Source organism: Rhagoletis zephyria, unplaced genomic scaffold (genome assembly GCF_001687245.7).
Source record: "Rhagoletis zephyria isolate East Lansing unplaced genomic scaffold, Rhagoletis_zephyria_1.1 Rzeph_scaffold_00718, whole genome shotgun sequence".
In the NCBI taxonomy this organism is placed as follows: Eukaryota; Metazoa; Arthropoda; class Insecta; order Diptera; family Tephritidae; genus Rhagoletis; species Rhagoletis zephyria.
The window spans coordinates 67,076-91,385 of record NW_016157802.1 but is presented as its reverse complement, the minus strand read 5'-3'; the positions used below and the strand labels follow the sequence as shown (position 1 = coordinate 91,385).

General features: G+C 41.4%; 3 protein-coding genes across 4 annotated transcripts in view; 1 reads left to right on the top strand and 2 right to left on the bottom strand.

Annotated features, from left to right (window-relative positions):
• Positions 1–22,105, top strand: part of LOC108361208 (collagen alpha-2(XI) chain-like) — a 29,609-nt gene extending 7,504 nt beyond the window's left edge. The window contains exons 2-10 of one of the 2 annotated variants that reach the window (XM_017613783.1): positions 15,848–17,343; positions 17,407–17,481; positions 17,540–17,650; positions 17,722–17,982; positions 18,037–18,954; positions 19,012–19,587; positions 19,647–19,917; positions 19,982–21,678; positions 21,736–22,105. In XM_017613783.1, the coding sequence (XP_017469272.1) occupies positions 15,919–17,343; positions 17,407–17,481; positions 17,540–17,650; positions 17,722–17,982; positions 18,037–18,954; positions 19,012–19,587; positions 19,647–19,917; positions 19,982–21,678; positions 21,736–21,879 (5,478 nt within the window). In that variant the 5' untranslated portion in view covers positions 15,848–15,918 and the 3' untranslated portion in view covers positions 21,880–22,105. Of the gene's footprint in view, positions 1–15,847; positions 17,344–17,406; positions 17,482–17,539; positions 17,651–17,721; positions 17,983–18,036; positions 19,588–19,646; positions 19,918–19,981; positions 21,679–21,735 lie in introns of both variants that reach the window. The other variant, XM_017613782.1, reaches the window with a different exon arrangement.
• LOC108361213 (keratin-associated protein 5-3-like) lies at positions 323–775 on the bottom strand. The gene has a single exon (XM_017613792.1). The coding sequence runs from the start codon at positions 728–730 to the stop codon at positions 323–325; it is 408 nt and encodes a 135-aa protein (XP_017469281.1). The 5' UTR covers positions 731–775.
• On the bottom strand, positions 2,225–4,991 carry LOC108361212 (DBF4-type zinc finger-containing protein 2 homolog). Its single transcript, XM_017613790.1, has 4 exons — positions 4,884–4,991; positions 3,933–4,594; positions 2,832–3,052; positions 2,225–2,504 (listed from the first exon to the last, which is right to left on the bottom strand). Exons 1-4 carry the CDS (start codon positions 4,989–4,991, stop codon positions 2,494–2,496), a joined length of 1,002 nt encoding a protein of 333 aa, XP_017469279.1. The 3' UTR covers positions 2,225–2,493.
• Positions 22,106–24,310: the final 2,205 nt, after the last annotated feature.

Genomic DNA, 24,310 nt, shown 5'->3' with positions numbered 1-24,310 from the left:
AACGAGCAAAGAGAATACAAGACAGTCATAAATACAAAATACGGAATATTTTTGTATCAAATATGTATGTGTGTATGTCAACCACCACCACACCACCATGATGCCCGCACACAATACCAATATCAAGGTGGGTTTCAAGCCTCCGTGGTATTCACCTTGATAGATTTGCGCGCATCAAGGTAAATTCGTCATGAAACTCACCTTGATAATAGTAAATCGGCGTTTAGCTGTTGCTTAGTTGATTGCCTCTTGGTTTCGCATATTTCAATTGAATTTCAAAAATTATAAATCAAAAATGTCAGACTAGACTTGTAATAGAACTTTAACACGACGGGCCACAAGGATTGCAAGGTGGACATGGTCCACATGGTGCGCACGGCACTTGTGGACCGCACGGCCCGCATGGACCGCACTGAGTATTCCACGGTGTCGGCGCGCATGGATAGCAGGTGCCACACTCAGGCGCTTCGTAGGGGCATCCCGGCATACAAGGTCTGCAGGAACCGCACGGTCCACTGGGCCCGGCACCAATGCTGCACGGATTACATGGCGGTGGTACATATGGTCCCGAAGGCATTGTCAAACCACATGGTCCACAATTCGGTATACAACAGGGGCGGCAAGGTCCGCACGGATTACACGGCCCACAGGGCGAACAGGGGCTACCGCACGGTCCGCAGGGCCCACATGGTCCGCAAGACCGCCAACAAGGATGGCATGGATCGCACATTTTTTGAAGATGTTTTTGTTTTCGAATTTCTGCAAATTAAGAAAAAAAGGGAAGTATTTTGGTATGCGTTTGTGTTTAGAGATGGCGCGGCCACCGATGCTACTTACTATTAAAGTGGTCTTAAGAAGAAAAGGTCACAGACAATTTGGAAGTGTGTCGTTGAAAAATTTTGAACTGAATGAAAAAATTTGAAGGATGGAGTTTTTCTGATTAAATTTGGCGTGTTAATGTTGATCGTGTGTGAATTGTTTGGAACAAGTATACGATGGATGTATGGAAAAGAGTCCCTGGCATGATACCCCGGTCCCTGGTATTGATTTGCTAAAAGCTTTCTGGCGCCATCACAGCTTTGACTCGCATAGTGCAAGAAATTTCCGAAAAAAAAAATTTTTGTGTGACTTTTTGACGCAAACGACTTTTGTTCATATTCGATTCTCCTTAAAAACGTTCTCGATTCTTTCGTTCCCATTTGTTTCTCGTTGGAAACGTTCCCGAAAGTTTCTTTCTCATTCTGTTCTTCTTAACACCGTTCTCGAGATTTGTTCGCATTTTGTCCTTTACGGAAACCTTTTCGAAGCTTTGTTTTAGTTTGGTTCCTGTTCAAACTACTTTCAATACTTTTGTTCTCGTTTGGTTCTTTTGTGGGATCGTTCTTGACATTACACTGTGTTCTTGTTAACCAAAACTGGAAAACTGTTATCGGTCACTGCAGAGAAGTCATTGCTGAATAGGTCCCCATCAACTACTGAAACCTTGCTTACATAGTCTGACTATACTGCTTCTACCCACTAGAAGCTTTCGATAGCGCATTTGAGAATATCGTTCCACGCTGTGTTCAACCGTTCACATTCGGCCTGAGAACAAACACCCCTATTACGAGTGCCGACTAGTAGTAGATAAACGACTGTTAGTCGATTATCGATTATCCGTGGTATTTTCAAAGACGGTTTCTCGTTCAATAAGTACATGTGCATAGTTTGTACTCGCTCATCCTTCTACAAACAAACAGTTGTAGAAAAATGTGCGATAAAAAAATATTCGCAGTCGCTTATTGAACGAGAAAACGACATTCACAATACCATGGAAAAGCGATAATCGAATAAGAGTCGTTTATCTACTACTAGTCGACACTCGCAATAGGGATGAAATATTCGCAAAATTATAAAGTAAAAGAAAAAAGCTAGCCTTTTTTTGTTTTGCATATTAAATTATGGGAATGATTTATTCACATGGAATTGGCGTTGAGGCTGATTATTAGTCTTGAATTTACCCTTTTTTCTTCAACCTAAGAACGAAATACCTCAGAACGGTTAATTCTCAACCAACTAAACCCGCTAGACATGTATAGTGCTCCTCAAGTCCACCAATAAAATCACGAGGTTGTAGAGTTTTAATAAAATTACCCACTACCAAGCTTTTATTAAAAAACAGAAAAACAAAAAATTTCGAAAGTTTGTCAAAGTACATTTACGTGAAAAGGATGTCTCGCAAAAACCGTTATGAAACTCCTCACTTGATTTTTTTTCTGGCTCTCTTTTTGTTTTTAGTGTATTTTTTTTTTTTCTTTGTTGCATACACACATTTGAGTGGCGTGTATTCTCTTCTTCTTTGTAATTGTGGAATTCTTCACTGCATGGGACTGTGATGTCCAAATCGTTTCCGTTTGAGGGAGACACATTCAAGTATCAACAGATTGTTGCCGTTTACTTATATCCTTTTTCATTCGTAGAAGTAATCTGCCTTAGCTTCCTTTCAAAGAATATTCAAAAACCACCTGTTTGAAGAGAAAGAAAATAGAAAGCAATCGTTAGTGGATTGCTGCAATAACTATGCACTTAGAAAATACTAGCAAGCTCTGAAATAAGGGGGGAAAAAGTTAGCGAGAAGCATGGGTGGCGAGTTTTGGTACTTTGCCTTTATGGATGAAATAAAATCTCCGTAGGAAGGTACTAGTACGGGGCCACAATTTCCTTTTAGCTAGAGAGGAAATCCCGCTCTGAATTCGAAGAAAATTAAGAATCCTCTGAGCTCCTACCGATCCCACTTAGTCGTTAGTGTGCACATAGTTTCTTTTAACCTATCAACACGTTATAATACTTACATGGATATGTAGGCGGCGTATTATTACAATTCCACACACATGGATTTGGGACGCCAGCTTCCACAATTGGTGGACAATAGCCAGGTGCCGGTGGACATGGTATTGGTGCCGGTGCTCCACATGGTGGATTCGATGGGCCACAACAAGCAGTATCACAACACGGAGAACATGACGGACCACAAGGTCCACAGGGGCCACAGGGTTCACAGGGGCCACATGGTGGACAACAGCCGCCGCAAGCTTGCGCACATAGCGCAGCGGTTTCCTTGCAACGCATTCGTCTATTGTTTTCACCCATCGTCTTGTTGGCGTAGCGCAGGGGAAACGACGCTGGACAGCAATTCGGAACGGGGAAGCTCATACAAGCAGCTCGACCCTGGCAAAGTGATCGTGGGCATCTGTCTTGTAAGCCATTTCTCTTGATACAATCGCAGGTAGTGTACATAATTCCACAACGTAATTCACGACTTCGACACGCTTTAGGCTATATAATGTGTAAAGGGGGGAGAGGGAAAACAAAAAGGAAACGTGGAATAGTGTGGGCAGTGTGCGGGGAAGAGAAGAGAACAAAATGCACTCATTAGACTGGTGGTGGTGAGCATGCTGTAATCGTAACCTCGACTGGCGCAAACCATATCAAGGCGGGTTTCACGATTTAGAATCCACCTTGATAGGTTTGCGCGCATCAAGGTAAATCCGACATGAAACTCACCTTGATAATGGCTATTTGTTGAAGGTTCTGATCCAAAGAGGTGCCTAATTTATGTGGGTTAAAATTTTTATATGCACTTATGTGTATCTAAATTTGATTTCTTAAAAACATTCGTCTTAATACTACTTCGTCTTAATGCTACTTCTACTACAGTTTGTTAGATTTTGATCTTGTTGAATGTAAATATGCCAAATGGCGTGCAAAGTGCTGAGGGCCCGCAAAGCGTGTTTGTCATTGGCGAGCACGGAAAAACCGTTTCATCTTCGACCGTCTCGTATGGAGCTACGGGCATTGCGGGACCACAGCCACCTCCTCCACCGGGACCAGCGCAGACAGGTGGCATACCACAAGGTCCACAAGGTGCACAATTTGGTACGAAGCAAGAAGTACCGCAAGGTCCGCAAGGTCCGCACGGGCCACAAGGGCCGCAAGGTCCGCGACACGGCGAACAAGGTCCACAAGGGCCGCAAGGACCCGACGGCTTGCACGGGAAACATCCGTTGGGTTCGCATATCGGATATTGATTGGTTGAAAAGCATGGCAATGGACCGCACGGTCCGCACGGTGAACACGGTCCCATCGGGCATGGTGGGCATGCTGCGCTCGGCTTATAGTTAATCGGTCCAGTTGGATAGCAGCAATATTCCCGTGGCGGCGGTATATCAATTGTTTGCGGCTTCGGCTGGCACAATATGGCTTGGCACACTTCACGCGGCTCGCAAATACGTTTCGGATAGCAAACCACGTAGGGATCTGGCACCATTGATGGATAGTAGATGACCCTCGGCTCACGGACCATCTGTGAGACCCAAGTCAGCTTAGGTACTTTGATGACACGTGTTGTATCCACAACTTTGGGTATGGTTATCTGTCTGCAACGATTCACAACCATCGGTTCCGGGACGATTTTCTCATTGAAAACGACACGCTTGCGGCAGATGAGCCGCGGTGGTTGCTGTACCGTAATACATTTCGGGCAGGGCGGTGGGACGCGTGGCGCGCACTGCGGCAGCGCGTCCAAGTGGGCGCCTGTATAACATTTTGGTGAGCACTGCACACACACAAGGAGATCCAATTTAATTTTGACGCAGACGTCGGTTGAGCCGCAATTTTTTTGCCAAATTCAATTTTAAGGGCGGCGATTATTATCGATAATGATTCCCAGTTTTTCAAGTATTTTCAAATTGATATTATTGTTGGTGGTGATTTTATTGTCGTTGCCGTTTTTGGTTGTTGGGTGAAAGGAGCGAAAATGTGAAATTTCTGTTTGCTACATAAATTCATGGAAAAAAATATGCAAAGGTTTGTGCCGACGCTTTGGCGACATAACCGCTACTTACCTCAAATGGTGCACAGCATGGATCGCAGGGGCCACAGGGCCCACACGGGCCACATGGGCCGCAAGCCGGAGGACACGGTCCGCAGGGAGAGCAGCAAGGGTCGCACATTTTGAGACGTGTTTTTAAATTTCTATAAGTGATGAAAGTAAACAATGTAATTGGTGTTGGTGTTGTGCTGGACCACGGTGGTGGTCGTCGTAATCCGTGGCTAATCAAATTAATTATACGTACTTTTTAACTTTTTAAAGAAAATTAGTTCGCTTGAAATTTAGATACAGCTGGAAACAGGCTGGAAATTTAGAAATGAATGAAAATTTTTTGATTGAAAAGTTTGAAGGTTTATTGTTTTTGCCATGTCTACACGAACCGAAAGGATAGAGTGTTTTTCGAAGGAGGTGTTTGACTCTAGGAAGAAAAGTGTGTTACAAAATCTACAAGTAGCCACAACAGGTGGGTATCGGATTTAGTAGTTTCGTTGAAATTGTGGAAAAGAGTAGAAGTGCGGGGGAAAGGTAGAGATGTGTTTGAGCTTTAAGGCGTGTGCTGGTTTTTGGAAGCTGAGGTCATGGCCGCAGACTCTTGACGCCCTGCACCAACGACGCGCAATGGTCTGAGAGTGGCACAAGGTCCTAATTACGAAATGTGTGGAAATATCACACTAAGTGGTTGACTCGAATTCTAGACATGTCTTTTAAAGAATTTTTCCTGGGAAAACCAACTTGAGCAATTGTCAACGGGCATAGGAAGTCGCTGTTGTATGAATCGAATTTTTACGAAAGATTTCGTATACGCATTTTTCGGGATGAGCAATTTTAGTTGAATGATCGATCGGAACTAGATTTATCTCCATCTTCAGTATTAAGCTCAATAGCATGCAAGGGTGCCTCCAAATCAGGTTCGTAGTCCTTACAGAGTTAAGGCCGTTTCTGTGATATTTTGCATTTTTAGTGTTATTTTTATTTTTTTTTAAGTAGATATAAATACCTTGCGGCGCCGTGCGGTGGAAGGTGATTTGTACAAAAATACTTTGTATACTTTAAACTAATAGCGAAACAAATTTCAGCTACGTCCGCTAGCGTCCATGTCATTAATCTTCCAATAAACGAAACTCAATTTTGCTGAAAATTGCTGTTTGAAACACTTTCACTAAGGAAAGAAAAAGCATGAAAACTGGTAAAAATTGGCAAACTGCCACGCCCGCTACACTAATGGGTGGATATGGTAAATGTTATCGGATTTCCATGAAATTCGGTTTGTAACTTGGATTAAACTAGGAAGACAAATGTAAATCTGACAGATGGTTAAAATCGGTCAAATTCCGCACCCACCAGCCATCCGAATTCTGAATTCAAATGTGGCGCGAACTAGTAACGGTCCCCTTTAAAATACCAACAATTTGGTGCAAGATTTACTTTTGTATAAAAGCACAGAAATATTAATAATAGGGTGGGTGCGTTGGCGACCAGTCACGCCGATAACATTTACCATATCCACCTCCTCTACTATAAGGGGCGTGGCAGTACGCTAAATTTTATCACTTTTCATATTTGTTCATTCCAAGGCAAAAGTACTCCACGTTAAAATTTTAGGCAAAATCGGAGCACATTTCCTACTTTTTGCCACATTTTGTATGGGGCTCTTCCACTGTGCGCCGTGGTCTGAGCTAAAGTCGTTCTCTTCCCACTTGAGTCTGCTTGGGACGAAGACCATAAAGTGTTGTTAAAAAGTATGCTGCGGTAGGTATGTATCAACAAACCTGACGCGTAGTCCTTCTATCGGAAGGTTTGCTTATTAGCGCCTCGAAGGACGCGGTGGTCGTACTTGTCACTGGATGGTGACTCGGGAGGATAACCTTTTAATTTTGTTTTAGCTTAGACTGTGTAAATGAGTTTCCCGATTTTCTTCCACCAAGTTCGGCGCAGAATATATATGCTGGAATGTGTTTTTCAATAGTTTCATACATCCAGATTGTCAGCCTAGGTTTAATGAAAAATTTTCTGCCCATTAGCTTTTGGGACCATGCCTTCTGTATTTCTTAATCGAATTGGATTCCATGAGAGCTTAACGTTAAGGGTTCCAGCCAGATATTTGAATTATTTGTTAAATTAACATCCCTTCTTTCAAAGTTTAACTTCTATTATAAATTGCTTAGAGCAAACCACCCCTTAGCTTATCATTTATCAAAACACAAAAGCACTATTCACTCTGCTCTCTTGAGTTCATACATATTTTTGGGTGAATATTCACCACACCATAAAAACTTCAACTACTTAAAAGTCGCTCTTTGAAGCTGATCACCATTGCGATCGATTGCGAAAGCCAGCTTCTTGCAAGTAAGTCATTATGCTGTTGGCTCAGTTCGTCTTCGTCTGCCGTTGCTAATAGTTCGAGAATTCGGAAAAAAAAAATATACAGTGTGGTATAGTGAATATTTTAGGAAGTGCTTGATTGAGGTTAGGTGATAAGCTAAAGTGATTGAAAAAAAAAATGTATTTCGAAAGAGAACTTATCACATATTTGGGATAAATCTTAATAGGAAGCAGCATGTGAATGAATAGCATAAAAATTTTATGGAAAAAGTGTTGAAATTACCACAGAGAACAAAGGAATATTGCAAAGTCAACCAACTAAAAATTTAGTACAACCGGAAGTGACGTCACTGTTTCGAAATAAAAGTGCAATAGGCATAAATTATAAGTTTTAAGGAAATATAACAGTAACACCAATGGCCAGTGATTAAAGAAGAGCATACTTTGAAAACAACAAACAAATTTAATTGGAATTTTAATTTAGCTTTTGGTTTTATCTGCAAAAAAAAAAAAAAACAGTGTTGAAATAAAGATAATTTTTCAAAATATATATGCAGTACATGGTCATGTGCACCTGTAATTTATCTAATATTTATTCACGCCGCGTTTAGGTAATAAAAAAGTGTTTCAAAATCTTTGAATTATTCTCAAAAACGTTCATCTCCTTTGCATTCGCTGGTAGAGTGAGTGAGTTGTTTTGTGATAAAGTCGTCTGTTTCACCAATAAAAAGTTCAAAGTGTTATCAATTATAAAAACTAAATAAAAAAATGTGAAACTAAAATATAAATTCGGCACTGGCCCATCGACGTCGCATCCGCTTTTCTGCGGGACTAACTTTTGATTGTCACCAATTTGAAATGTGTACAAATACATATTTTTGGGCGCTTCTTATCAGCTAGCATACATAGAAACATACTTATTTACCTACTTGCATGCATACATACATATGTACATATTTATGCTTTATTGCCACGAACAGCTGACTTCAGCTGCAAATGATTTTGAATGAATCCACTGCACGTAAATGTAAATACGCGAGTATATAAAATTAAAATAAAATAAAATAAGATAAAATTAATTATTCTTAACCCTATGCATGTGCTGTAAAGTCGTTGCATTTATACATATGCACATACATATGTATGTATGCCAGAGTGTTAATTTTCGAAGGCGCTTCTGTGTTTACAATTCGATTAAGAGACGACCGTAGCCTAGGTCAGTGCTTGATAGGTTGTATGTAATTCTTATCAATAAATGAAAAATTGTGTCAGTGGCGTTAAGTGAAAAGTGAATATGGTTTTTGAATGTGTGTGTGTAAAAGATTCCCACGCTTATCGCTAAGGAAGTGAAATCTACAACAAAACAGTATTCATAGAAATATATATGAAAAATAATTACAAGTACATAAATACATATGTAAATAAAGACCACTTAAGATGACGCGCAAAAATATAACGACAATAAAATTTAAATTTTCAACTAAAAAATTTATTTAGCATGAATCAAAGTCAAAAACAAAAATTAAGATAAAAATTCCGAAACCAGAATTTTAATGAAAAATTTAAAATTTATTTAGACCCACATATTATTTTCGTAAAAACTTTTCTAACAAAATACTTATACTTTTTAGTGCAGCCCGTGTTGTGAATTCTTAAAAATGCAGTTCGATTTCGACTTATCCAATTTGTGAAATAAATATAAAAATCTTAGATAAAATAAATTTATGTGTTGATGCGCTGCATTCACCATTCAGTCGGGTGAATCAGTGTGGCATCGAAAATTAATTGAAACATGATTTTCAAATGGAACTCTATGCCTCGAAAATATTTCAATGGACTAAGCAACAGCAGCCTTTACATTATTGTGTGTCTGGCATTTTTGGCAGTCGAATTAACATCGCCAGTGGTAGCGGAGCCGAATGAAGGTAAATATTATTTTATTTTGGAAAATGTTTATATTATGTACAGTAGGGTGCCTCACCAAAAAAGGGAAAAAAGTGTTCTCCAGCGGAATTATAAAATGTATTCTATTTTAAGACTTCCTCCAAAACCCCCTTGAAAAAAACATCTCATTATAATGATTTGTTGTAACTTGTTTAAGCATTTTTGTGCGGAGCTTTCAAGATTAAAATCTTCCATCATCTGGCGTAACTTTTTGGTAAAAATATTTTTAATTTTATTTTATTCAGATGGAAAAACAGTATCGATTTTTGTTGTTTGGTGAGAAAACTGGGTGAGCATTATTTGTAAATTGATAGCCATATCTTGGAAAAAATTAGTTTTATCGGCACCATTGTAAAAAAGCACTAAAAGCCTCTTCTTTGCTAACGGTAAAAGTGTTCCGCTTTAAATTTTTAAAATTTGTCAAACTTTTTTTTCGGAATCGACTTGCAAAAATACCTCAATTTCGAAAGTGTACGGCGAACTTTTTTTCTGGTACGGTCTAATGTATACATACGGTGGCGAGAAAGTAACTTGGGAAGAGACATTTTAGCAAGTTCGGGCTATTTTTCTTTGGTTAAAAAATTTCTTGATTTGATACGAAAATATGGCTTGCTATTAAAAAAAAACTTGTATATACATAAATTGAAACTTTAAATTTTGTATATTTATAAATATTCGACAAATTTTAACGAATTTTCATCAAAAATTTAAATTTTGTAATCATATTTAGAATTTTTGAGTCTGCAGTTTTGTAGGTTTTTAAATTTTGGAAAAAAAAGTGCAAATTTGTAGTAGCTAGGACTTACCTTTGATTTTTGGCATTTTTTTGTTCACGCATTTTTTTTTTATTGAGCAACACATTCCACGAAAAAAAAAATTGCCAAAAATTAACGGTAAGTCGTTGCTACTTCTAACTTGCTCTTTATTAAACTAATATTAAATGTGCTACAAAACTGCATACTCAGAATATTTCTAAAGGCAGTGTCACAGGATTGGACATTTGCCCAAAATTTGGTGCAAATCGTATGCCAATCGTGTGAATGAACAAATATTTATTTTTGTCTCAATCACGACAAATTTTTCAATAGAAGCTCGCTATATTGTACCAATCCACTGCGGGTAATTTTACCCATTTTTGTGGCCAAATTAATTATGGCGGAACAAGTAGATTATTGAACAAAACATAATTTTTTTATTGATTTGTATTCAATTTCCCAAATTTTTGGGTGAAAAAAATCTTAACCCTTGACGACGGACGGGTCATAAGGGGTCACTTTTTAATTTGTGGTTTTATTGAAAAGGTTTGAATGCAGTTTTTTTTTAAGATTTCCAAATTTTCCACGTAGTTACAAAAGCAATTTATAGAGTGGCTTATTTTAAAAAACATTGCAAAATTATTTTAATTTCACTTGAATAGCTGAATGCTCTGAATTTCCTAATTTGTCTGCTGAAAAGTTAAGAGGGGTAGCCTTTGCAGCAACAAAATTGTAAACAACATTTTAGTAGCAGCCATATGAAATGTCGATTAAATTCGAATAAAAATCCACGTAAAGGGTTAAGTAAACGCAAGGGAAAACGCCAAAGAACGCTAAAATGACTCTTCCTTATTTATAGTTTTGCNTATGTATGTATGCCAGAGTGTTAATTTTCGAAGGCGCTTCTGTGTTTACAATTCGATTAAGAGACGACCGTAGCCTAGGTCAGTGCTTGATAGGCTGTATGTAATTCTTATCAATAAATGAAAAATTGTGTCAGTGGCGTTAAGTGAAAAGTGAATATGGTTTTTGTATGTGTGTGTGTAAAAGATTCCCACGCTTATCGCTAAGGAAGTGAAATCGACTACAAAACAGTATTAATAGAAATATATATGAAAAATAATTACAAGTACATAAATACATATGTAAATAAAGGCCACTTAAGATGACGCGCAAAAATATAACGACAATAAAATTTAAATTTTCAACTAAAAAATTTATTTAGCATAAATCAAAGTCAAAAACAAAAATTAAGATAAAAATTCCGAAACCAGAATTTTAATGAAAATTTAAAATTTATGTAGACCTACATATTATTTTCGTAAAAACTTTTCTAACAAAATACTTATACTTTTTAGTGCAGCCCGTGTTGTGAATTCTTAAAAATGCAGTTCGATTTCGACTTATCCAATTTGTGAAATAAATATAAAAATCTTAGATAAAATAAATTTATGTGTTGATGCGCTGCATTCACCATTCAGTCGGGTGAATCAGAGTGGCATCGAAAATTAATTGAAACATGATTTTCAAATGGAACTCTATGCCTCGAAAATATTTCAATGGACTAAGCAACAGCAGCCTTTACATTATTGTGTGTCTGGCATTTTTGGCAGTCGAATTAACATCGCCAGTGGTAGCGGAGCCGAATGAAGGTAAATATTATTTTATTTTGGAAAATGTTTATATTATGTACAGTAGGGTGCCTCACCAAAAAAGGGAAAAAAGTGTTCTCCAGCGGAATTATAAAATGTATTATATTTTAAGACTTCCTCCAAAACCCCCTTGAAAAAAANAGGGAAAACGCCAAAGAATGCTAAAATGACTCTTCCTTATTTATAGTTTTGCCACTGTACATATGTACATACACAGGTAGATAGTTCTTTAAACAATTATTTCCTGGAAAAAAAAAATAAAGAAATCTCTTAGCTGAAGTTCGCAGGAAAATAATCAATCCTGCATTAGCTTTCTGAAAGGAGAGAGATATCGGCCCATAAACCTCGCTGAATTCCTTTTGGCGAAGAGCTCTCCGTAGTCCAGAAACCAAAATTCTAATAAATCTTAACCATAAATTACCTATTTCAACAGTAGAAATGGATCTCGGAAATACACTGCAGCATAAAAAATCTGATTTAAATTCATTACTCGGCTTTTTACCCAACTCTAAACATACAAGCTGTCGCAAAAGTAAGGTCATATTGTGAATTGGCTACCATTTTGTTAGAAATGGAAAAGGTGAACTCGGTTTATATTATGTTAAAAAAATTATATCACTCTAATGCAAAGGTGGCCATTTCATAGGCACGCGTGCCAAATTTTTCTCTTCTGCTTTCACACGTTCACGAGAAAAACACGCGCTGCACTGCTTAAACACATTCATGTGCATACTCTATGAATCAGTGATGCCGACGATTATAATTTTGCTTTGATCGCGCTCAATCGATGCGAAACTTTCAAGAAATCAAGTCGCTGCAAGACACGATAAAAATGCTTTATATGGATTCCGATGTAGATTTTTTAGTCACTAGTAATGGGAAGGGAGGGCACAATGTTTGGTGTGTCATGAAGAAATCGGACGGACGACAAACATTTTTGTTAAGCGCCATTATAGCGCCATTTCTCCTTATTCCCAATTATTGAACTGAATAGAAAAGATGAATTTAAAATAATGCTAAAAATCCCTTTTATTTTAATCCAAAATAAGAAGATTAATGCAAATTAATTCAACTATTTGCTTTAATTTTACTTTTAATTGTATTAAAAAATCTAACCAAGCAATGAAAGCGAATTAAATTATATTAAAAGGTTAATTCTTTAATATTATATCTACCTTTCACACTATTTACAAAAAAAAAAATAAAAATCCCTTTTTCTTATAATTACAACTCGAAATCGTTGACAACACTGTTTGCGTCAGACACATGGGCGACTTATTCTCTTCATTCTCTCATCGTTTAGCAAAATTAAAATGTATGATTGTGTGAGTTTTGGCCACCTCTGCTCTAATGACAACCCCCGGAGTTGATGCACAATCGTGCTCGTTTTACGGCATTTTGGATTGTTGCTCGCAAGACTTGCAAGGTTTGTGGTTTTTTGTGGTAAACACGAGATATATAAAAGGCCCAAAGGAAGAAGTCTGGCGCAGTTAGATCTGGCGAACTAGACGGCGAAATTGGTGTCTCAAAAATATACATCGTTGTCCGAGCTGTGTGAGCGGTTGCTCCGTCCCGCAGTTCAGTAACTTGCGGCAAAGAAACTCATTAAACATCTGCCTACAATGCTCAGCAGTTAGGGTTACGGTGGTGCCATCGGCGACCTCAAAAAAATAAGGGCCAATCACTTTTTCACTGCAACTGGCAGACCGGCCACTTCTTGCGACATCTGAAGTGGACCTAGTTTGCACGAGGCACTAAGCCAAACGCTTAATTGTTCGTGCACATCGAACAAAATAATTCCACGTTCTTCGGGTGTGTATCGCTCTGTGGCTAGTTGTCAGGCATTTCTCTATCTGCCTACAACATAGATGTCAAAGAACAATGACCTTTTGCAAACGTTAAGGCACATTCACATTATGACATTAGTGTAGCGCCACCTTGTATATGTACATTAGAGTGATCCAAAAAAATTTTCCCGAGATAGGGTTCGGAACATCTTCTAAGTATAAATTTAAAGGATGCTCATGAAATGTTTTTATTTTACTCTAGAAGTATATTGTACATATCGACACCTCCAAACCATACCATGCTAAGTCGCCTTTGACTTAGTCAGCCTTAGCATAGTATGGTTTGGAGGCGTCGATATGTTTATTAACCAAACATTTTGTTAAGACCATTTCAAATTTAAATTAGTTGGCAACACTAGCATTTTATAAAAACCATCAATATTTTGGTTAGTTTCAAAGGGATTCAGTAGCGCATTTCAAAGTCATTGAGCTCAGGCATTGAGGTTACAGTAAAAGATTTAAAGTTGGTATAGATATTAGAAATACCAGAAACAAAAAAAAAACCGTTTTCTACAATGATATTTTTCCCCTCCATACAAAACTTGGACCACTCTACTGTACATAGGTATGCCTTTCGGTAAATAATATAACACACTGAATTCGCTAAGGCTGTCTTACAACCAATTTCGTTTCAAAAATAGCTTCCGCCTTTTGTGAATCGAGTTTTTTTACCCTTTTCGATCCCCCAAATATTTTCCAACCTTAACCCTTTGTTTACCGTTACCTACCGTTCGAGTCCATTGGAACCCTATGTAAGTAATAATGTGGGTCCATCAGATATTGATATATCATTCGGGCTCATTGCACCCGGCCGTTAGACAAAGGGTTAAGGAAGTAGAATTTTTTCCTAGTTTTTGAACAAATTTTTTAGGCAACCTTATTTAGCTTACAAGTGGTGATGTTTGGAGCTTTTACTACCAGCTTACTAGAATAAAGCGTAGTGCATTATATTATTTTAGCACTCTGTGGCATTTTAAAAATAAAATTGCAAAAATTAGAGATTATCTGTGGAATTCGTGCAGCCTAAATTACAAAGCGAAATAAAGCAATTTCCGAATCAATTCATACTTCCTATAATTGTAATATTGCCATTCATAACTCAACCCAAATCATATGCAGAGATATACATATGTACATATATGTATTTATATACCCATGTATGTATGTATACTACATATGTATGCGTACAATAATATTCGAGAGCCATTAAAAAGCGGCAAACTTTTATCGGCAGCACAGAGACAAATCATTTGTGCTTAATTATCCAAACAGACTATGGCTACACAAATGTAACGACATGGCAATATCGCAATCTACAATCGCCAAAGTGTTAAAATTGTGTGCAATGAACTGAATGAGGCGTTTTTTTTTTATAAATTCATATCAGTCATAAAATTTTTTTTTTACATACTATTTGATGTCGGACATGCGACCAAATGTGTCAACTGAAAATTTTGCCATGCGATGACGTTGACTGCAACTATCTTGTTGACTGCTTAGAGTGCATAAATGTAACGCCGCCATCTATGTTGCGTCGAGTGAGAAAAAGTTTTGCAAAGTATCTGTCAAATTGTGAAAACCATTAGTAGCCTTCTTCAATTGAANGAGTGCATAAATGTATCGCCGCCATCTATGTTGCGTGTTGAGTGAGAAAAAGTTTTACAAAGTATCTGTCAAATTGTGAAAACCATTAGTAGCCTTCTTCAATTGAACTTCTCTCCTTTCGAGCAACCTCATGCACTCGAACGACAAAAACAAAAAAAAAAAAAATAAACTAATGCAAATAATGCATGCTCCGCATTGTTGTTCTTATCGATCGAATTGACTTTTTCAATTCCTTACGTTCGTTCGCATTCGACTAATCACTGTCAGTGCTTTCTGTTATGGCAAATGGCAAATGTGTAGAATCTTCTTACGCGCCACAGATTTTTGTATGCCAATGACCAATTGGTTTGGCATTGACGTCATTGATCGTTTGCTACAAGAGGCGCTGAAGGTCGTCGAACGTGATCCATTTTGTCTATGCATCTGAGATATGGATTTATCAAAGAGGAGATCGTTAACTAAATAGCGTTTTTTTTTTTTTATCAAATACCTTGAAAGCTGCGAGACAGCCAGGTGGCCGGCTCGTGAAGACGCGCGAGTTTGAAAGTATTAGTTTGCTCTCTGTGACGTCTTTGCGGTGCATGTTGCACTGCGCGAATAAATGTTTAGTCCCAAATGAGTATTAGGTTCGTAGTTGTTTACCTTTTTTTCTGTAAATTACAAAAGTAGACTTGATTTTTTCAAATTCTTTGTCCTACTTGTTTATCGAATTCCCCCTTGAAAAGAACACACGCAACTTAGTTGCATCGGCCATTCAACCGACCTAAGTTGCCTTCTCGTTGTTCAGAAGATAATTTAAGAAATGCTACGAACTTTCTTCCATTTGTTAATCCGCACACATCCTCCTTTCAGATGGCTTTGTTGACTTGATTCGCGAATTCGGACTGTCTGACCTACCACCAGGCATCCTCGGTGTACCGGGCATGTGTGGCGCCGAACGTAACCCCTATCAGGTAAACAATGCGCCAGCCTACCGCATCTCCAAGGACGCCATACTAACCGTGCAAACTGCGCAATCCTTCCCTAATGGCTTCCCTACGGACTTTTCAATCATTTTGGCTTTGCGCAGCAATCAAACGAATCCAACGAAAGCGCCAGTCTTTACCATCTACTCGGACGAAAGTGAGGAGGTGCTCTCACTCAGCCTAGGCAAGGAGATTAGTCTCATTTATGAACAATCCGATGCAACATTCAATCAACGTAACACCATTAATTTTGGCATTGGCATTAGTGACACGAATTGGCATCGCATCGGTGTGAGTGTGAAAGGAAGGGCGGCAACCTTGGTGGTGGATTGCACAAAGCAGGTGACGCGCCGGCTAGAACGTTCTCGTGGCAGTAGTATTGCTACAAATGGGCTAATACTTACCGGCGTACAAATGACAAACGATGAAGGATTTTTCACTGGCGATGTGCAATTGATGGCTATTGTAAATAGTCCGGAGGCCGGCTACGAAGTTTGCACGAAGTATGCGACACCTTGCTTGCAACAAGGAAGCGTTACAGTGCAGAGGTTTGTTGACAATGGGGTTGGTGGAGGTGAGGCGGGTGGCAGTTGGTCATGGTCTTCGAGTAGCAGCAGCAGTAACAGCGGTGGAGGTGGTGCGCAAGGCGAAGATTTGAGCAGAGTTGCGCTTGGCCTTGGTGACGTTGGCGGAGGAGTAGTTAGAGGTGCCACAGGTGTAGCCAGCAACTCACAAGCAAATGCGCCAAATTTTCAATTTACAAATTCCCATATGAGTGAAACTAGGTCACTGGTGGACGGCGGCAGCCTAGCTGGAAATCTTCAAACTAGCGAAGCCCGACGTGGTCAAGAGCCCGGAGTTTATGGTGCTGATGGTAATGCTGCTAATGGATTTGCACTCGTCGGAAATCGTGTTGCAGCGGGTGATGGTTCTGGTAGTGCCAGTGCTGCTCTTCCGAATTGGTCAATCGAAGGCAATGAGCGAGATTTCGACGATTATATCATAGAGGGTAACGAAAGTATAGACTTCAATACGTACGTAGACCTAACGACGCCTCCGAATGTCGAAACAAGCAACAGCAACGAAACGAACAGCAATGTAGACAGCAATCAAAAAGAGATTGGCGTCAACTCGACTGCGGCGGATACAACAGGTGTTAATCGAAAGCCACAAAAGCGTCCTAATGGAGGAATCCAAGGGAATGCCACAGATCCGAGTTATGTCATCAGCGGCGGTAATACAATCTGCTATCCCGGTCCAAGAGGATATACGGGCACTCCGGGCCCCCCGGGAGAGCCAGGCTCAAAAGGTGAAGCTGGTCGTGATGGTTTAGCTGGCACTGCAGGTATACAGGGACCACCTGGGCACGTTTTTGTAGTTCCTGTAAGTCGCATTATATTCGGCCAAATATTGTAAAAAAAAAAATCGCAATTATTGTCGTTACAGTCTACTCAAGGTGGTAGTGAGAAGGGACCAGATTCTCAAGCGGAGGCCTTACGGCAGATGATTTCCCAGCATATGGCAAGTATTCGCAAGCATTGCATTTCAAGTAACGTTTTTACACCTTTACTGTTACCAGATGGCTTTACGCGGTCCCGAAGGTCCTATGGGTCTTACAGGACTTCCCGGTCCACCCGGCCAGCCTGGTCAGCGTGGCGACAAGGGCGAGCCTGGCGACGTTGGCGAACCGGTAATTAAATTTTTCAAATCTCTTCTCATTTTACGTATTGACCTAACGTTTAGAATATTTACCTTCGACAGGGCTTACGCGGTCTGCGCGGTCCCGCCGGCCCACCCGGTCGAGATGGAAGACGTGGCCGTTCGGGAAGAGATGGCGAACGTGGTGCCGTAGGGCCGCAAGGATCGAAAGGTGAAATTGGACCAATGGGCCCCATTGGTTTGCCGGGTGAAAAGGGGCATCGTGGGTTGCATGGTCTGACCGGTGAAAAAGGCCAGCAGGGTGTTGAAGGTCAACCGGGGGAAGAAGGCCCGCCTGGTTTGCCCGGCTTGCCAGGCGAATTGGTAAGCTCTTGGAAATATAAGCCCAGCTTGAAATTAAGACCTATTTTTTTCTAGGGACCTCGTGGTTTTCCAGGTCCGCGCGGCTTTCCAGGCCCTGCTGGTAATCCAGGCTTACAAGGAGCAGATGGACCACAGGGTACCAAAGGTAGCGCTGGTTTAACGGGGCCACCTGGCCCTCCAGGGCAGGTCGGAGCAAATGGCGCACCAGGTGCCCCTGGTCCACAAGGCAACCTCGGCCCACCTGGAGTAGCTGGACCACCTGGAAAACCTGGCCTTCCTGGATTGCCTGGAGCGGATGGGGCACCAGGGCATGCAGGTACACCAGGCTCCATTGGGCCAAAAGGTGATCAAGGTATGCAAGGTGTTCAGGGGCCCGTCGGTTTTCCCGGCCCTCGGGGTCTCAAAGGTGATGATGGCCAACGCGGTTCACCAGGTGACAAAGGTGACAATGGCGAAAGGGGATTGGATGGTGAGAAGGGCGACGCTGGTCTACCTGGTGAGCGTGGTACTCCCGGTGCACCTGGCGGTCCCGGCCCAGAAGGTCCGGAAGGCCCCAAAGGTTTTGAAGGCCCTCGAGGTGAAACAGGTCCGCAAGGCTTATCAGGTGAAAAAGGTAAGCAAGGACCACAAGGATTTCAAGGTTACCCTGGTCCATCTGGTGACAAAGGAGACAAGGGCGCAACAGGTACGACCGGACCGGTCGGTATAAAAGGCGAGCGTGGACTGCAAGGTCAGTCAGGTGAGCGTGGCGAAATGGGTCCTAGAGGATTTCGTGGCTCAAGAGGAAGACGAGGTGGTGATGGTAGTCCAGGTCCGAAAGGTGATACAGGTCAACCAGGAGCACCTGGACCACAAGGTGAAACGGGGCCACAAGGCACGGAAGGTCCGCGTGGTTTTATTGGTTTACCGGGTCCTCCTGGAGCTGATGGAAAAAATGGTGTGATGGGTCCGCCAGGCGAGCGGGGACAGCCTGTGAGTACGGTTATGATATTTATGAAATTGCTTCTTCATCATTTTTGTAAATTTCAGGGAGAACCTGGAAAGCCTGGACCTCCTGGAGAGGCTGGTGTTATAGGCCCACGTGGTGCGCCTGGAGAATTAGGTCCTGTTGGCGAACCCGGAGTGCCTGGTCTTCCGGGATTGCCTGGAGAAGCTGGTTTACCAGGTGAAGCCGGTAAAGAAGGTCCTCCTGGTCCAATCGGACCAATTGGAGTCCCCGGACCGCAAGGCCCCACTGGACTCCCTGGTTTTCCTGGTGAACGTGGTCATCAAGGGCAACCTGGACTTCCTGGACTTAAAGGCGAGCAAGGGTTGCTGGGTGCACCTGGATACCCTGGGGATAAAGGTCAGACTGGAGAACCAGGAAATCCTGGTGGACAAGGTCCACCTGGAAACCTGGGACCACCAGGTAGTGCTGGAGCACCAGGTGCAAAAGGCGAGCCTGGAGAAAAGGGGCCTATCGGACCGTCTGGTAGAGATGGGTTAACTGGGTTGCGTGGACTACCAGGACCACCGGGTCCTCAAGGTACACCTGGAGAAGACGGTGACAAAGGCGAGACAGGTCCGCCTGGCGAAAAAGGCTTGAAAGGAAGTAGAGGGGAACTGGTTAGTATAATTACACCATCTAGTGGTGGGCTTAATAATTAGAAATGCATGCGATTTAGGGCCCAATCGGCTCAACAGGACCACAAGGACCACGTGGTGAGTCTGGACCACCTGGATCACCAGGAGAAAAGGGTCCGCCAGGTGAAGCTGGTCGGAGAGGTATAAAGGGCGAAGATGGTAAGCCTGGTCCACCTGGGCCACTCGGAAAACCAGGAATACAAGGTTTGCCAGGTCCAGCAGGCTTAAAGGGTGAGCATGGCGATGATGGTCTGATGGGACCGCTAGGGCCGCCGGGACCTCCAGGCGATCAAGGCAGAAGGGGATTAAAAGGTATACAATTTTATATATTTTATGTTTTAAAAAATTAAAAGCCATAAATACATATGTTACTTAGGCGTTCCTGGTCAGCAAGGGAAACCTGGACCGCGAGGACCGCAAGGTACAACAGGAGCAGATGGTCCCCAAGGACCGCCAGGACCAGTGGGTCCAACAGGTAAACCTGGAGAACCTGGATCAACGGGCCTCAAAGGAGAACAAGGCAAATCGGGACCGATAGGAGCACCTGGCCGACAAGGCATACAGGGTCAAGAAGGTCCAAAAGGAGCTATAGGTCCACGTGGGTATCCAGGAGCCAGAGGGGAACCGGGTTTGATGGGTCCGAAAGGGGATGTAGGACCTGACGGTGAAGATGGTAAACCTGGCGAGCAAGGTCCTATCGGAGATATGGGTCCAGAGGGTAGAATTGGTGAACCTGGACCACCTGGAAAACAAGGAATTGAAGGACCAGCCGGGTTGCAAGGCAGTCCGGGGCCGATCGGCGAAAAGGGAGATAAGGGCGATCATGGACCACAAGGTCCGCAAGGAATTTTAGGTCCACAAGGTCTACCGGGTTTGCAGGGGCCTGTCGGTAGCAGAGGCCTCCCAGGTGAAGTTGGAGAAACAGGCTTGCCTGGTCCAGAAGGGTTGCCTGGAAAAGAGGGCAGTATTGGAGAACCAGGACCGGCAGGTCCAAAAGGGGACCGCGGAAGACGTGGCCAAAAAGGACATCGTGGTGAATTGGGTATGGTCGGACTAAAGGGTGACCAAGGAGAAAAGGGTGATCGCGGGTTCCGTGGGCCACATGGACCCGAAGGACGCAAAGGCGAACCGGGACCAGTAGGGTCGATTGGACCAAAAGGCAACGATGGACCGCAAGGTCAACCAGGACCGAACGGACCACCTGGGCCCAAAGGAACAGAAGGCCCAGCGGGAAATAAAGGTGATATCGGCCCACCGGGACCAGCCGGACCGCCTGGCGCGCCAGCCGAGGCACCTTTAATACCGCCTGAGCTGCTCTTTCAAATGCAGCAGTACTCGGGCAGCACCAAAGCAGAGACACGCCGACGACGCGATGTAGATATACTCGACGACTTGGTGCCTTTCGAAGACGACGATGACTTCAATGAAATAATGGGTGTACTCGCGCCGCACGAGCCGGCCACGACCGAACATCACAAGAAAACTAAACGAAAACGAAAGAAGAAACCAACGATGCACAACGAATCAAATGGAAAACTAGTAGATATGTACAGCGCCATCTACAGCATGCGTCAGGAAATGGACCGTATACGCAAACCGACCGGCACACAAGACAACCCGGTACGCACCTGTCGCGATCTGCATTATGCTCATTCACAATTCGAGAATGGTTGGTATTGGATCGATCCGAATGCTGGTATGGCCGACGATGCAATATACGTGTACTGCAATATGAGCGCAGGCGGTGAAACGTGCATCTACCCGGACGCGCATACGGCTGACGCGCCGGTGGTGCCGCGGCGCACAACTGGCGGCTCCACGTGGTACTCGCGTCTCAGTGGTGGTGCGAAAATTGCCTACGATGGAGTGGGTACAGTGCAATTGACCTTCTTGCGTTTGCTCTCAGAGGAAGGTTATCAGAATTTCACATACAGCTGCACAAATTCGGTGGCCTGGTATAACGAAGCGGATGTTGGCTTTACGCAGGCGCTGCGGCTTTTGGGCGAAAACGAAATGGAAATCGCGCACGATAATGCGCTCGTACAACCAGAGGTGCTGCGCGATGAGTGTCAGGTGAATAGGTTGATTACTTATGGTAGAAAGAAGCTAATTGTATTTGTTTATTTTTAGCGGCCGACCCAATTGGGTGAGACCGTATTGCTGGTGCGCACGAAGCGCCTCAATTATCTACCGTTGGTGGATTTTCATCCGCAGGATTATGCGCGAGCAGATCAAGCATTTGGCTTCAAGATTGGGCCAGCGTGCTTCAAATGAGCGCATGGTGAAAGAAAACAACGAGAGGAAGAGGGAGCGAGCAAAGAGCAAATAAAATACTTTAGAAAAAATATACCAACATTTAGAGTTAATTACATTATAAGCATAGGAGATTTAGCCTAATCGACTGCCTTGATTGTAAAAGAGTTTTATAAGCATTCCGATTAATATAAGCGTACTTAGTTTTATTATTTTTAATTTTATATTTCAATACTACTTTAAGCTGAGAGAGTCTTTTGTTGTTAAATAATTTTTTTTTTTTTTACATAAAATGAATATATATAAATTGTGCTAAAAGCAAACCTAACTATACACTTTGCATAAAAGGCGAGACCCCATTGCAGAATGCATGAAAGGTCACTGGAATATCTTTCGAAAACAAAACTAGTGTTTGTTTACAACTACGGCTCTCTGTGTACTATGTACGTATACCTACATACCTATTGTTATTTGCCCATACTTTTGCAGCNACATAAAATGAATATATAAAAATTGTGCTAAAAGCAAACCTAACTATACACTTTGCATAAAAGGCGAGACCCCTTTGCAGAATGCATGAAAGGTCACTGGAATATCTTTCGAAAACAAAACTAGTGTTTGTTTAGAACTACGGCTCTCTGTGTATTATGTACGTATACCTACATACCTATTGTTATTTGCCCATACTTTTGCAGCGGCACGTAAACTTTTTGAATTGTACACTTTTTTACCACAATCTGTTTCTTTTTTTTTTTGCCGATGTCCCATTGTCGGTGTCCGATTCCTACACTTGACTATTTTCATTTGCTTGAGCACATTTTTTTCTAAAACTTTTTTCACTTTTTCATTCATGCCACAAATCGTACGGCTTTTGTTTTTTAAGGCGTGCATACGCCGACCGCGCGCGCTCAATGCTATTGTCCTTTAGCAGTGCAAGGCAAGGATTAGTGCAACACTCTATGCATAAACACTTCAGCTGAATGTTTAATGGGAATATGTAGGCAGAAAAATTTTGAGTCTTTTACATTGCCTTCGCTATTTTTGTTCCTCTTCCTATTCTCTGTACCATTTGCTTTGTGTCTGCCCCCCCATAGACAAATGCCGTTTTTAAATACCCAATGTTTTGCTAATGCATTTTTACTTGAGGGCATTAGTACGCATACACCAAAAATTCATAAATTTACACTTAATCATAAAAAATTCACACTGACACGCAGCTGTACACCTACACAAACACATCATCCGCACGAAGATACATCTCATTTCATTTGTTTTGGTTTTTCTCATTTTTAGCTGTGTTTTTGATTTTTTTTTTTGCCTTTTTCACACCCAAATATTCTTCCACGGGACATCAGTTCATTTTACTTGGCGTCAAGTTAGAAAAAAAAGTTGAAAATTACATTAAAAAGGATTGTAATTCCAGCGCCTAAACAAATAGTCGAAAATATGCTGAAATGTTCTTAATCCGAAGTGTATGAAATTCGTGTGCGCCATTTGAAATATGTAAGTGTGGTATGCTCAGAGGTAATTTTTAACATAATCATTTTTTTGTGGTGGTTTGGGGAAATATGAAAATATTTTAGTAGAGGGAAAAATTAATGTTCTTGGTAGTATTCGAGGTGGTTGGTTATATAAGCTTAGATTTTATATGTATGCACATCTTTATATCAACGGACAGTAATGACATGAAAAGTATTTTGTTATAGTCATAACAAAAAGGGCTTGGGAAATGCTGCTGAAGTGGCCGGTATTGGAGCGAAAAAAATTGGGTCCTACCAGTACGTAGGTGTTATTAGTCCTGTGTGGCAAATATTGTTACATCACAGGGGTGGTCCCATACTAATTTGGTTTAAATCCGATCATTCGATGATGAAGAAATTAAATTTTTTAATTTGAGAATTGAAGTCGGTTTGGTTTTTTGCCTAAAAATTACTTGTTTTTATATTTGTGTTGACGAGATACCTAGCCCGTCTGTATTATGATAAAGCGAAGAGTGGTTTTTGCAATTCTTATATATGTATGTTTTTATATCGTCGTACCATTGCAGAGAATTTCACATCAAGCGAATAATCTAGGTTGGTATACCTTAAGATTGAGAATAAATCGAAGGCATTGGAAGGGCCGTCTTACTAAGTCGATTCTCTCTAAAGAAACTATCCGCCTGGTTTTCACCTCAATCTATATATCAAAAATAATTCACTTCAGATATTACAAGTACTTTTTAATCTTATTAATACATACATAAGTGCGAATATGTACATAGTGTACATATCGTTACCTTAATATAGAAAGGCCCTATCAACAACTTTTGCCTCTTTACAGGGTAGTTACGAAAATTTATAAAAACTAGTACTCTTCAGTTGGGAATTAATAGGCCCACATAGTAATTCATTTATGAAGCAATCTACCTACCTTTGTACAATGCCGAATTTCGAAAGGAAATGAGTTGGGG

Coding starts and splice junctions, on each gene's coding strand:
- LOC108361213 (XM_017613792.1), bottom strand. CDS start 730: ATGTGCGATCCATGCCATCCTTGTTGGCGGTCTTGCGGACCATGTGGG.
- LOC108361212 (XM_017613790.1), bottom strand. CDS start 4,991: ATGTGCGACCCTTGCTGCTCTCCCTGCGGACCGTGTCCTCCGGCTTGC. Junction 4,595..4,883: donor CATGCTGTGCACCATTTGAG/GTAAGTAGCGGT, acceptor GTGTGTGTGCAG/TGCTCACCAAAATGTTATAC. Junction 3,053..3,932: donor GGACCTTGCGGACCTTGCGG/TACTTCTTGCTT, acceptor CGGCTGTTGTCC/ACCATGTGGCCCCTGTGAAC.